Genomic DNA, 14,986 nt, shown 5'->3' with positions numbered 1-14,986 from the left:
AGTCTGTACTGAAATGCCTGACTCAAATGTTGAGCACCCTTTCAGAAATACTTTGAAACTTTCCGTTGAAAAAGAATTAGGTAATAATGAGCATAAACCTTTTCAGAGCAAATGGAAACTTTTTTTTTAAACTGACTTAGAAAATGATTCCATTGTTAAAGTAAAAAGCTACTTTCACATTTAGACTCATGATGTGAATTTCTATGATTTAGTATTTCTGGAATAGATCCTTTTTCTCTTTCACATTTTTCTCCAGCAAAAGGAAAAGAAACAAAAACAAGCTAAAAACATTCTAGGAGAAACTGAACACAAACTAGCACAAAGATGACTCATAGAAGGCACATTAATTCTCTTCAGATCACACTAAAAAGCCCTCTGTAAGAGAAGATACCTGTTGCATGTCTACCCCAGGCATACTATTTAGGAAATATCATAAAACACTAACTGTCATATCAGGGCAAATGTCCCTGCAACAACATGTTCAATTCATTAGAAAAACATTTTTTGAAAGCACACATAATATCATATTTAAAAATTATCTTTCTAACTCTAATTTTTGTGATTCAAATTCTGTAACGTTTTTGTCAGAAAAAAAATGAATGAGTACCCAGATGAATATGGAAACTTACATTCTCTGCAGTACGAAAACCATAGGCAGCTGAATAAATGGAGGCTGGATAAACAGATGTTCATATATGAAAAAATGAACCTTCATATTACACACAAAAACAACTAAACATGGGGCATATACCTAAATGTAAGAGCTAAAATGATAAAACTTCCAGAAAATAACACAGGAGAAAATCTTTGTAATCTTAGAGTTCTTAGATCTACAGAAAACTACAAAAATTTGGTAACTGAATTTTCATCAAAACTAGGAATTTTGACTCTTTAAAAAATATTATAAAATTGGGCTGAGAGTGGTGGCTCATGCCTGTAATCTGAGCACTCCAGGAGGCCGAGGCAGGCAGACCACTTGAGCTCAGGAGTTCGAGACCAGCCTGGGGAGCATGGCAAAACCCCACCTCTACAAAAAATACAAAAATTAACCAGGTGTGGTGCTGTGTGTCTGTAGTCCCAGCTACTGGGTGGGGGTGGTGCTGAGGCGGGAGGATTGCTTGACCTTGGGAGGTTGAGGCTGCAGTAAGCTGTGATTGCACCATCGTACTCCAGCCTGGGCAAGAGAGTGAGACCCTGTCTCAAAAAAGAATAATATTAAAAAATGTAAAAGACAAGCCAGACTGTGAGAAAATATTTGTAATTCCTATTAATTTGATGTGTCAACTTGATTGGGTGAAAGAATCCCCGGAAGGCTGATAAAGCATTATTTCTGGGTGCGTTTGTGAGGGTGTTTCCAGAAAAGACTGGCATTGGAATCAGTAATCATTAGAGTAAGTAAACAAGACTTGCCCTCAAGGATGTGGGCAGGCATCTGCAATCCCTTGAGGCGTCAAATAGGACAAAAGGCCAGGATCCCCTCCTCTCCTGGCAGACATCCACCTTCTCCTGCCCAGGAACTCTAAAGCTCCTGGTTCTTGGGCCTTCGGACTCCATGACTTACACCAGCACTCCACCCCATCACCTTGTCCTTGGGCTTCCAGGCTCACGCTGAACTACACGTCTGGCTTCCTGGTTCTCCAGGCTGCAGACGGCAGATCTTGGTACTTGGCCTTAATCACACCAGCCAATTTTCATATGTATCCTATTGGTTCTCGTCCTCTGGAGAACCCTGAATAATCATATTATCTGATAAAGGACAGGTGGCCAGGAAATATAAAGAAACCTTAACTGCTCAATAAAAGGATGACAAAGAATGCAATGAAATGATGAGCAAAAGATCTGAATCAGCACTTCACTAAATCAGATCACTTGAATGGCTAATAACCACATGAAACGACATTCAACATCATTAGTCATTAGGGAAATACTAATTAAAGCCAAAATGAAATACCACTCTACACCCGCTGGAATAGCTAGAGTACAGAATACTGACAATACCAAGTCCTGGCAAGGATGAGGAGAAATTGGAACCCTTATACAATGCTGGTGAGAATCTAAAATGGTACAGCCATTTTGGAAAGCAGCTTGGCAGCTCCTCGAATAATTAAACATAGAATTGTCACAGGACCTAGCAATTCCACCCCTAGGTATCCACCCAAGAGAAAGGAAGCATATTTCCACCCAAGGACTTGTATGTAAGTATTCATAGCAGCATTACTCATAATAGCAAAAAGGCAGAAACAACCCATCTCCATCAACAGATGAACAGATAACAAAGTGCGGTATAGATAGCCATGCACTGAAATATTACGCAGCCTTAACCAGGAAGGAAGCACTGATCATGCTCTATGGACAAACCTTGAAAACAAGGTTTTGCTCAGTGAAAGAAGCCGGTCACAAAAGACCACATATTACAGGATTCTATTTCTATGAAATGTCCAGAAAAGTAAAATAATAGACACAAAAAATAGCTCTGAGGCTGGGGCTAGGAACAGAAAGTGACTGCAGATGGCACGAGGCTTCTTTCTGGGGTGGTGAAAACGTGCTAAAATTAGTCTGTGGTGATGGCTGCAGAGCTCCATAAACATATAAAAATCACTGAATTGTTCGCTTAATAAAAGGTGTAGACACAAAGCCCATCAGCTGTGGCCTAGTCTTGGGTGGGAACAGGGATTGATGGTAAAAGGCATGGGGAAGCCTTCTGGGGGGAGCCAAGTGTTCTTTAGCTGGACGGTGGTAGTGGCTGTACACACTACATTTCCCAAAAATCATCAAACTGCATACCTACAACCGGTGAGTTGATGTTATGCAAATTAGACCTCTCTACAGAGCTGGTCTGATCAACCCCAGCCACGGAATGTCCCTCTGAGTCCCTGCTCTGACAATGTCACTGACTTTCCACCACTTACAAAGTAAAGTCCAAATTCACAGCTGTAAGCGAGGCCCTTCCTAATGATGTCCAGACCTAACTGCTTAACCTGATCTCCCTCCTCTCCACCCAGCCACCCTGTACAGAAGTTCTGCAAGCCATCTGCAGCTCCCTGAGCATAATAGATGCATCACTTTGCTAGAAACTTATATACAAAGCCCCATGTTAAGTCCACACATCACCTCAGCTAATCTGCACAACCATCCTATGTGGTCGGGACACTTATCACCCACAGTTTACAGGCAAGGAAAATGAGGTTTAGCAAAGGTCGAGAACTAGTAAGCAGCAGAGCTGAGCTCAGATGTGGGCATCTGCCTCCTGTTCTACACTCTTCCCGCCAGCCTGGAAGTCCAGTGCCCTTCTGCAACCACTGCCCGGGGCACTAAAGACCCCACTCCACTGTCCCTCCCCAGTTCTGCCACTTTCCAGCCAGAGTTCTTCATTCTGCCGCCTTTGGGGCTCCTGCGGCACTTAGTGCATTCTCATGAGGAGCCCTTACCACTACATCATAATGACCTGCACACATTCCTGTCACCAGCTAGACTCTGAACCCATGAGAGTACAGACAGCTTCTTTTTGTTTCAACCCCTTCTGTTCACATAGCAGGTGTTGAGTGGTGAGGTACATGACAATTCCTTATGCACTGTTTGACTTCTGCTTAATGATTCCATCTTAACTTGGATTATTCCTCTATATCAAACCAAATTACATTACTTCCTGTTCTCTCCAATCACAGAATATCTCTGCACACATGCCCAACCTACTCGACACCTCACTGAAATGCCCCTGTCCTCTCCATAACCATCTGTAGAAATCCTCCTTCTTCAAATCAGATTCAGTCACCCTTATGAAGCCTTCCTTGATTTGGTACATGGGTGAGAACTGCAAGTCCTCTGAAACCCATAGCATTTTGCTTTTACCACTTTTATGGAATTGAATCCATCAAGTTCTCCTATGTTTTAGGTGTATCTGGGCACAGGTACAACTTCCTTGGCATCACCACATTCCCTATAGAGTCATACCTAACTGGTCTCTTATATCTGACATGTGTTCAACAAATTTGGTTGGGGACATGGTTTCATGAAAATATAAATGTTGGATTATGCAGGAACTTAATTCTTATGCTTTTTTTTTAAGTAGCATGATGTCAAACTGTTTGAAGAACTTCTCCATCCCCTGTAAGACTGTAACAGTGTTATATTGAAAAACAGTTCTGGAAAGAACCGACCTTAACGTCCCTGTCTTAAAAAGCCATGTCAATCTAGGATGGAAAAATCATCTAAACAGTGATAACCACACAGTGGGCAGTCAGCGTCAAAGGGCGGGCTAAGTATTTGACATCCATAATTTCACTGGCTCTTACCATCCCCAGGGGCGGATGAAGTTACTCCATATCCTACCCTTGAGAAGACCCACGGCAGGAGAAGTTCAACAGTTTGCCCCGGTTGCCAGGGATCTTTTAATAATAGAGCCAGGGTCCCAACTCAGCTAGAAACATGTGCCAAGAGACTGTAGCTTACCAAAGCTCCCTGGAGAGGGGTTCAGTTGGTTGTCATCATTTAAGAGTTTTTTCCCTGGCATATTTAGCACTACCTGAACCACTGACTCTGCTGCCTGAGTTTCCACTCACTAAGGAGGGGGTTTCTCCTTGTGAGCTGGTAGGAGAAGCAGCACGAATGCTCCAAACTCCTAGGCAACACCTCCATAAGGCAACAGACAGCACCGTCAACAAGTAAATGCAACCTGTAACTTAAAACAGGTCACAAGCTTAAGTACTTGTTCAACAAACCACTGCTCTTAAAGCTTACCACTAGGTGGCAGGAGCATGGCATGCTTTGTAAATTCAAGCGGCAGGACATTTTCCCAGCTCTTTTTCACAGCAATACACAATCTTGTTAGACTGCTTAAAATTTTTCAACGATTATTTTGTTATTTTTAGGATAGTATGATATAAATAAGTGATTCTAAATAAAAATTATTCTCCCTATTGAAAGTACATTATAATATTTATTTTAAATAACACCATAATATATGTTGATTACAACTTTTCACATTCAACAATAAGTTTAAATTTGCTTTAATCCTATAAGTAGAACCGTACTGTTAATGAGCTGAATAAAAAAACTATATATTGAAAAATAGTAAAGACTGAAATTTAATTCTGTAATGCTACAAAATAGACAAAAATTGCTTTTAACTCATGAAGGCTGGAATCCTTGCGTTTCACCCTTTTCCTGTTTGTTTCCCTTAGTTTGTATTTTGTTTCCCAAAGCCAAAATAAAAAAGGTTTCAGGTTCTACTTCACAAGCACTTCTCTACAAGTAACACCGAACATTCCCAGTGTATAAGATGCAATGCATAAGTTATGGGTAAAGCCATAACTATATTTTCTCTTTTTGACATATATGTTAAGAGTACAGGCTCGGCGCGGTGGCTCACGCCTGTAATCCCAGCACTTTGGGAAGCTGAGGCAGGCAGATCACGAGGTCAGGAGATCGAGACCATCCTGGCTAACATGGTAAAACTCCGTCTCTACTAAAAAAATAGAAAACATGAGCCGGGCATGGTGGCAGGTGCCTGTAGTCCCAGCTACTCAGGAGGCTGAGGCAGGAGAATGGCGTGAACCCGGGAGGTGGAGCTTGCAGTGAGCCGAGATTGCGCCACTGCACTCCAGCCTAGGCGACAGAGTGAGACTCCGTCTCAAAAAAAAAAAAAAGAGTACGAGAGGGGAGAAACCCTATCTTTACAAAAAATTAGCTGGGCATGCTGGCAGGTGCCTGTAATCCTAGCAAATCAGGAGGCTGAGGCAGAAGAATCGCTTGAACCCGGGAGATAGAGGTTGCAGTGAGCTGGGATGCACCATTGCACTCCAGCCTGGTGACAGAGTGAGTGAAATTCCATCTCAAGAAAACAAAAGTACAAGAGGAAGCCTGATGTGCTATATAAGAATTCTGAGGCCGGGCGTGGTGGCTCACACCTATAATCCTAGCACTTTGGAAGGCTGAGGTAGGCGAATCACTTGAGGCCAGGAGTTTGAGACCACCTGACCAACACGGCAAAACCCCGTCTCTACTAAAAATACAAAAATTAAGCTGGCATGTTAGTACACGCTTGTAATCTCAGCTACTTGGGAGGCTGAGACATGAGAACTGCTTAAACTTGTGAGGCAAAGGTTGCAGTGAGCCAAGATCGCACCACTGCATTCCAGCCTGGGTAACTGAATGAGACCGCCTCAATAAAAAAAAAAGAATTTTGAAGAAATGACTGCAACTGAAAAATGTGATGAATATCTGGAGGCAAATTCGTAGAATTATCAACATGTGCACGCACCTTTAATAAACTGAATTTCAATATAATTGTTGTTCTGCTTTCTATCTTTGGTGATCTTTTGTGGGTAGAAATTAAATTTGATATAACTAACAATAGCAAATATACATATAAAACCATAAAATGGTCAAAATCACCCTGGCAAATAACTACACACTAGTTCATAGATATTCACTTAACAGGTTCTCAGGAATAAAATATTTCTATGATTTTTTAAAGAATAATTCTGTTAAGCAGAAAATAAAATCCAATCTTTAACATAAAAAAAACCCTCCAGACATATACAAATCCTTTTTTAGAGAGGGGAGGTTACAAACTACGAGTGGCGCAGGTAGGGTGTTTAGTGGAAGGAATGTTACCCTACATCCTTCATCTCACCCAGGAATTAGTGAAGTTTGGTCAGTTGTACAAACAGGAGCCAGCAGAACTGGAACTCCTTCCTAAGTCTGGTAACTACTCCTGTGTCCTTACAACTGCTCCACAGGCTCAAATATGCAAATGAGCAGACGGTTCTCAATAGTCAAGACCTCTCAAACTGGTGAGCTCTCTACGGGAACCTCAGGTAACAGACAATATGCAGTCTCACTTCTCTGGCTGCCCAGGGGACCTTGAGACTAATCTCAATCTGAAGGTACTCTGCGATAGTCCTACTTTCTAGGTCTTTCCACAAAGGTTCTACTAACCAGGTCTGTCTGTATAGCAAAGGTCAAGATGGACAGTGCAGAGGCTGTCCTGGCTTCTGAGTTTGCAAACTTGCTGTGCAATCATTCATCTGTAGGTGCTAAGACAAAACTGAGGTCCTCCCCAGGGATGGGTGGGAAGGAGCATTTGCTAGGGGATTATTCTTTATGGCAAGCACCATCTATACCTGCAAATTAATTTAGAAATGTATGTGAAGAATAATCTGCAATATATACACATGAATGTGTTTCACCATCTTCCAGCTATGTAAGATAATATTAGTGCTTTATAAAGTGAAAATTATAAAGATGTTTGATAGAATATGAAAAAAAACTGCTGTTGTAACCTTGACAGCTATTAGCTTAGTCAATTAATGAGGTGCTTATGATCTACTCTAAAATAAGTACAATAACCCATCATAAAAATCTCTTTAAACAAGCATCATTCAAAGGCCGACAGGTACCAAACTGCATGTTCCTAATTCATTCCTAGGAAATTAAACAGACTTAGTGATGGTGGTGGGAGGTGGACAGGTACCTAGGTGGGAAGGGGCGGGTCCCCAGTGAAACCCCACCTTCAAGCCAGGGACAGCCTGAAGCCTCAGGGTACAGATGCCAATTTCGTGTGAAGTCAGCGACCTGGAGTGAGAACTTCCTTGATGCCTTTCAACCAATCAAATGGTGCTTTTTCCAGGCCTGCCCATGGACCAATCAGCATGCACTTCCTCCATTCTGAGCCTATAAAAACCCCCAGACTCCGCCACTCATTGGGACTACCTGCCTGCAGAGAGGAGCAACACATTCCAGGTCTCCTATGTGCTGAGAGTTGTTCAGTCACCCAATAAAGCTCTTCTCAGCCTTGCTCACCCTCCATTTGTCCACGTAACTTCATTTTTCCTGGATGTGGAACCTGCCCAATGGTGGGAGCGAAAGGAGCTGTAACACTTTCCTGGAGGGCTCGCCTAGCTGCAGGTGGGAGTTAAAGGGGCTGCAACAAATTCCTGGCCAGCTCACCGAGCTACAGACAGTGACATGCTCCTGGACTGCAGGCGTGAAGAGTGGCAACCCTTCTGGGGGCCCAAACCTTGGGATTCCCTCAACTAAAGCTGTAACACTATAACCCTCCCAATTTCCACCAGCACCAGGCAGCTGCAACATGCAACAGGAAGCAGTGGTGGGGCTAGACCAGCCCAAGAGCTGCATGCTGGAGTGGGGCAGTGGGACTGAAGGAGATATAACACAAATGGGGTGAAACATGCTCCCAGAAACACGCCCCCCTGCTTGCTGTAATGCAGGTGATGAGAAGAAGAGAGCTGTGGCCCTTCTGGGAGCCCAGATGAGAACCAGGCTGTGACAGGCCGTAACACCCTCTTTGGGGCTCTGCGATTCCTGGTATCTCTGAGCTTTCACTCGTCACCACGTTCCCCTCGTCCACACGCTGGTGCCTGCAGCGGAAGCCAGCTACAGTACATCTGGTCCAGCCGCAGCCTTGCATGGAGCCAGCACCTGTACCGGCACCTGGAGCTGCCTGCCCTGCTGCAACAGCTGACATGCCTGGCTGTGTGCAGAGGCTGGACTCCATGCTCACTCACTCACACACCCCTCGCTGCTCCGTCCCTGGTTTGCCCTCGGCAGGCATGGGATCTGGGCTGGCAGTGCAAGCCGAATGCAGCCTGCTGGGCAGAATGGGTGGAACGAGGCTAGTGGGCATGAGCAAAACTCAAGCAGAGGCACTGCCAGCCCACAGAGGTTTCCAGCTGGTCAAGTGACACCCACAGGTGCTGTGACATTAGGACAGGTAATAAATAGTCTCTTAACAGAAAGAATTTCACTTATATGTACTTTGTGGGAAAGGTTACAGAAACAGCTTAAAATACAAAGAAGAAAGATATGAGTCAGAGCTGCATGGAGCAGAAGACAGTTTGTTTACAACTTATTTTTTTCCCCCAGAATCTAGTACCTGGTACATGTTCAATAAACATCTTTTGAATGAAAGGTGTGGCAAATGTCATCTCAATGAATCTCGTACATTGTCAATTTATTTCAAAGGAGATAGAGATTACTTCTGAACTTGGTAAACAGCAACTTGACAACTCCCATTCCCACTAATACTGTAAGGGCAACAAGGTCAGCAGAGGGCCACTGACCTTGACAGGTTAGGGACCAAGGGCAACACCTGTGCAAGCTCCCTTCCCGCAGGAGGGTCGCCCACATGAGGGACCTCGCCGCTGCCCTTACCTCCTCCTTCTCCTTTTCTTCTGGGCCAGCTGCTACACCAATGTTCACCAGAAGGTCCTTGCTGCCCTCATCACCATGTGTGGCTTCCAGGGGATCCTGCAAGGACACAGGCCCTGGCTCTCTCTGAGCAGGCTCTTCTGCCCTTCCTTCACTTTCCTCTGAATTCGCGGACAGGGCACTGTGATTGCTGTGACAGCTGGCACTTCCTGCCCTGGGGCTCTGGGGGCTCTGAGGGCTCTGGGGCTTGGGTGTGGTGGGCCTTAGAGGGGTGGGAGGCTGCTCAGGGTCAAATGTCAACTGGCTGCCAGCGTTTGGGTCACAGGAGTCTTTGCTCAACACATCCTGGACAATCGGGCTTGGCGAGGAGCTGCAAGTGCAGGAACTGTCGCTTTCCACCGCCCAGGAACTTTTGGCTTCAAGAGGAAATACGGCAGTGTCAGCATCTAGGTGGGGCCCCTTAGAGGTGGCTGAGCCGAAACCGGGGGCCACGGTGCAGGTTGCAGTGGTCCCATGCATGACCGCCCCGCCCCGCCTGCTGTCCTGCTCAGTGCTCCTGGAGACGCGGCGGGAGTAGTCGTCATGCAGCCGGCTGTGTGCCTGGAGTCTCAGGCTGGCCTCTCCAGGGGATGGGGCCCCACTCCTAGGACTCTCCCTCCTCCAGGCGGCCTCAGTCACATTGCTCACAAGTTTGAAGACTCTGTCAAAGTCCTTGGCCCTTATCGGGCTCCTCCAGCGTTTGGTCCTTCCTGACCCAAGCTTTTGGGAGTCAGTGGAGGAACTGCTCAGGGTCCTCTGTGGTACCTGTGCGTCATGGGCCGTCCTGAGGTCTGCAAGATTGGAGGTGGACTTCCGCTTAAAGGAGCTCTTCTTCAGAAAGGCAAGATTGTCCGTGCTCTTGCTCCTCCTGTAGCCCATGCTGTTGTTTTCAGGGTCCCTCATGAGAATCTCACACATGGCGGGCACCTGGCCAGTGGCTATCGTGGGTGTCGCATGGTTCTGGGGCGCATCCAGCAGGCAGATGCGGCCCAGGCCGTAGGCTCTGCGGAGGCTGCGGGAGCGGTGTGTGCTCCGCTGGAAGGCATCGTCCGTGTCCTCGAGGTCGGAGCCGTCCAGTGTGCCCCACTCTGCTGGCCTGAGGGCACCACATGCTGGTCCCGGTGCTAAGGGGGAGCCCCTGCTTGCCTGGGCTCCTGGGACAGTGCCATTTGGGATGGACTTTCCCAGGCCATGCTCCGAAGCCTCTCCCTTTGAACAGGCATTTGACCCCTCTCGGCTCTGAATTCCTTTCAGGACTGAGGACTTCAGTTTCTTAAAGGATCCCATTTTCCGGAAGGAGGCGAGGGTGTTCCATGTGGAGGAGTTCCCCACCAGGACCATGGAGTGGGGCCGCTCGGGGTGGGCACCCGTCCTCTTCCGACCGGTGGAAAAGAGGCGCACAAGCTTGGCTGGGCTGAGTTTGGCTTCCTGGGTGTCCGTGTCGCCACCAGGGCTGCAGCCACAGACTCCATTTCCACACGCAAGGGAGGTCACCATCTTGGTGTCTTTCAGGTCCGAGCCTGCACAGGGGGCTGTGGGGCCTGGCCCGAGGCCGTTTGGGGCAGTGGTCATGTTCTCCAGGCAGGGTGCCCAGGGCCGCACGGCAGCCTGGGTCATGGCCATGGGCACTGCCGAGTCCGCAGACCGCAGCTCCAGGCCTTCATCTCCAGGAATGCCGTCCTGGCACTCACACCTGCCTTGCACATCGGGCTCCTGGGTGGCCACGGCCTGCAGTGAAAGACAAAGCAGGCGGTTTAGCCATTTCCCACGCAGTAGCACCTCTGCTCACAGAAGAAGAGGCACGCTCCAGCACAGGGCTGGTCAGATGAAAGCTACTTCAAACTCAATTAAAATTGTACATTTCCCCTCCATTCACTTCATAAGTTGAAGGAAAGATGCAAATATACATCCCTGGACAGAGAAGGGTAATTATGGGCTGTGCCATGGACATGAAGGTAAACTCCTGAACTCACTGGAACCTGTGTAGGTGAGACTAGCAAAAAAACCGCTAGAATGAAAATATCTAGGTATCAATCAACACTATCTTTTCTTCTTATTTGAAATGGAAAAAAATAATAATTAGGAAACAGCAAAAGAAAACCTCACAACGATTTCAAAAGCATGACATTAAAATGGCAGCCCGCGTTGAATCCAACATACCGAATACTCAAACCAAGTGCTGGCACACGCAGGAATAAGCATGAGGAGCAGAGATGGAGCCCCACATGCTGGCAGCTGCCTCCTGTCCAGGAGGGCTGAGACGCCCAAACACTAACTGAGAGCCTCACAGGGCCACCCAGACACAGGCGGGAAGGACTTGGCAAGGACATGCCAGGGCAGCCTCTGAGAAGGAAACACATTGGTGGGGGTCTTTTTCCAACTGGCCATACAGCAGAGAGAAGTGAGGATGCTGCTGAAGTATATTAGAAATTCAGGGTTGGGTGCAGTGGCTCACGCCTGTAATCCTAACACTTTGGGAGTCCGAGGCACGTGGATCACCTGAGGTCAGACGTTCGAGACCAGCCTGGCCAACAGCGTGAAACCTCATCTCTACTGAAAATTCAAAAATTAGCCAGGCGTGGTGATGTGCACCTATAATCCTAGCTACTCGGGAGGCTGAAGCAGGAGAATCGCTTGAACCTGGGAGACAGAAGTTGCAGTGAGCCAAGATTGCGCCACTGCACTCCAAACTGGGCGACAGAGTGAGTGAGACTCCGTCTCAAAAAAAAAAAAAAAAAATTCAGAGGTAAGAATTCAAATTAAACAAATTCGGCATCTTTTTCCTCTTCCCACGTGCCCTGACAACCACACACTCCTGCACCCACGCCCACCCCACACATCCACTTCCACACCTTCCCCCAATACCTGTATCCATATCTTTACTGCACACACCTCTGTCCATACTTTCCCACACACCCGTGTCCATGCGTTCCCCACACACCTGTGTCCATCCCTTCCCCTCAGACCTTGTCCATGCTTTCCCCATCATGCACATCTGTGTCCAAACCCTTCAACCCCACACCTGGGTCTATGGCCCTCCCCTGAAAAATGAAAATCCTGCTCCCCCTTGACCTTTCCCATCAGGCCAAGACCTGCTTAGCCTTCAAGTGATAGCTTACATGTCTCAGCCCCCCGTTCTCAATAAATAGTTACTGGATGAATGAATGATAGATTATGATAATAACCATAAAAGACTACCAACTTTTAAGTACTTACTATATGTCAGGCCTCTGCACTAAGGTCTTGGAAAAGATAACGTCACTGAGTACACATAGAAACCTAAGAGGTCGCAGAATGACTTGCGTTTTTCAGACAACCAGATGGATACTCAGGCAGGTTAGGTCATTTGCCTGGGAGTCTTGCAGCTGTCCCCACAAAGCCCACACTCTTCTCCACTGCAGTAAACTAATGAACAGAGAAGCACAATGGGCATCTGTACCCCAGGCATCTGACTCCAATTCCTGGGCCTCACGACCCTGACTGTAAATAAATCCCAAAAATCTTTAGACATCAGTCAAGGCCATTACCTCCAAGGCCACAGAGGCCAAAGGCAACAGAGCAACAAGAGGAGGACATTTTTTAAAGATCTTGAGATCAGATCCCAATTTAGCGTATCCCTGTCAAGTGCAGAATCTGACCCCACGCAAACAGAAACATCTCTCTTCTGCTCCTATGCCCCATGTTCTTGATGGGTTCCATTTTTATTTGCCCCTACATCATTTCCAGTGAGAAGGGATTCCCACGGACAGCCATAGGTAAAGGGTCAAAGGGTTGATTCCACCCGGGACAAGGGAGGCTACGATGACTTAGACCATCAGCCAATTCCATTCATCAGAAGACTGATGGGCTACCACACGCCCTCTGCAGTTTAATGTTCTAATGGAGGAATTAGGGGGCCAGAGGAGCTGTGGGTTACATTTGAATGAGCCACATAAGCAGAGGCTTGAATAATCTCTGCGATGAGACTGGATATGAAGCCTGTAACCAGTTGCAAAGTAAGTTCAACATTTGATATCACCTATCCACCTTCATGTGCTCTAGAAGGGATAGGGAATTTCATTGTTTCAGCATCTCAGAATCATGAAATGAATGAGATTGTTTAATCAAAAGGTCAAGTCCAGTTCACAGGCACTGACATTAAGTAGTAGTAATGGTCTTCTTATCACTCGCACTGAATACAGAAGAGAAGGCATGATTTCTGCCTTGTAATTCAGGGGATTAGACAGCTTCCTGACACCACCAGAGGGCACTATAAGACCTTTTATAACCAAGGAGGAAACAAGGGCCCAAGACATGGGAATCGGCCTAACCTTGGTGCTGTCATATGGCTCTTGAGTCAGTCATTTCAGTGATCTGTACTTCAGTGCTGTCTACAGAGGAAGAGGTACCAACATTTATGCATATACCCACTTCATGAGCATCTACTGGGTACAAGCATCTGTGCGGGTCCCATGAGGAATTCAAGGCAGTGATAAGGTAATCACCCATTCTAGATAAGAAACTGGCAAGAGCAAAGCAACAGTCAATGACACACAGTACAACTGGGAGGCAGTAAATTTGGGGGACCAGGTGTCTGACTGACCCAGGAATGAGGGGTATCTCAGGATATGGGACTTTCAGGGTTGAAACCAGCAAAGTTCCTTGCAAATGGGGTAACTGATCACTCTACAGTAAGTAGAACAGTATCATTGGAAGGAAAGCTCAGTGCGATAAATTAGTAAAATTAAGGTGAAAGTGGGTTTAGAAAAGCCTACACATCCTTAATCTAATACCTCATCATTCTTTGAGACAAACTGCAGGTGTCTCCTTCCCCAGGAATTCCTTCCTGAGCCCCCTGGAATGAATGAAATCCCTTACTCTGTGCTTCCACAAGCCTTCAGGCATCTCATCAAATTGTTTTTACCAAAATGGATTATAATGATAGCTTTATATGGCTGCCTTCAAACAAGACTGTGCACTCTCTGAGGGTAAGAATGGTGTGCTTTGCACACTTAGATTTAACTTCGATGTGAAGTCGTATCAGTTATCCTGCCTTGTCTAATCCGTACCAAGGTAAGAAGTTGTTACAACCCACTACGTTTTTATAGAGTGAAGAAGTTGAAATTTTCTAACACTCAGAACTTAATTTCTAGGATTCAGATTTCATAAAACACATGCAAAAAATTGGGGTTTCTAATTGGGACAATATGCTTTTTAAACGACCAGTGACTTAGTATTTTGTTCCTGAGCTGAACAACGTGATTGTTGTGTGCTGCTAAGAATGAAACTGAAAATTATGGAAAAAAAGCCTTTTCCTGGAATTTCTGAGTAACATACCAAGTTGCATTATTTAGAACTAATACTTTGACCTCTATTAACTAACCAAGGGTTGCAATTCAATTAGTGGTTTTGTAGCAAGTCTTATAAATTGTGGGAACTCTGCCAGAGATAGGAACAGAACAGAACTAAGAAAGAATTTCAGATAGGAATATTGTGAAATCCACTGTCTACAAGCTGGATTCTAGGGTGTATGAACTTTAGAATGAAACTTTTTTTTTTTTTGGTGATAATGAGAATTTGCACCAAAAACAAACAAACAAAAAAATGAAACAAACAAACAAAAAAGCTTCTGACCAGTAATTTTTAAATAAAAACTTAAATTTGAAATTCAGGAATATAGAACAGATTAAATGTACAAAAAAGCAGGAAGGTTTTTGTAATATACTCATCATGTACATCAGGAGTGTCTAACCTTCTGGCTTTCCTGGGTCACACAGAAAGAATTGTCTTGGGCCAC

General features: G+C 45.7%; 1 protein-coding gene across 2 annotated transcripts in view; it reads right to left on the bottom strand.

Annotated features, from left to right (window-relative positions):
• SPATA13 (spermatogenesis associated 13) overlaps nt 1–14,986 on the bottom strand; it is a 328,681-nt gene that overhangs the window by 72,897 nt on the left and 240,798 nt on the right. Inside the window, exon 4 of one of the 2 annotated variants that reach the window (XM_055359682.2) lies at nt 9,175–10,938. The exons of the other annotated variant lie outside the window; for it this stretch is intronic. Within the exon in view, the coding sequence (XP_055215657.2) occupies nt 9,175–10,938 (1,764 nt within the window). The remainder of the gene's footprint in view (nt 1–9,174; nt 10,939–14,986) is intronic. 2 annotated transcript variants of the gene reach the window in all.

This window comes from Gorilla gorilla, chromosome 14 (assembly GCF_029281585.2).
Source record: "Gorilla gorilla gorilla isolate KB3781 chromosome 14, NHGRI_mGorGor1-v2.1_pri, whole genome shotgun sequence".
Taxonomy (NCBI): Eukaryota; Metazoa; Chordata; class Mammalia; order Primates; family Hominidae; genus Gorilla; species Gorilla gorilla.
The sequence above is the reverse complement of the archived record's forward strand: the minus strand, read 5'-3'. Positions and strand labels throughout refer to the sequence as shown.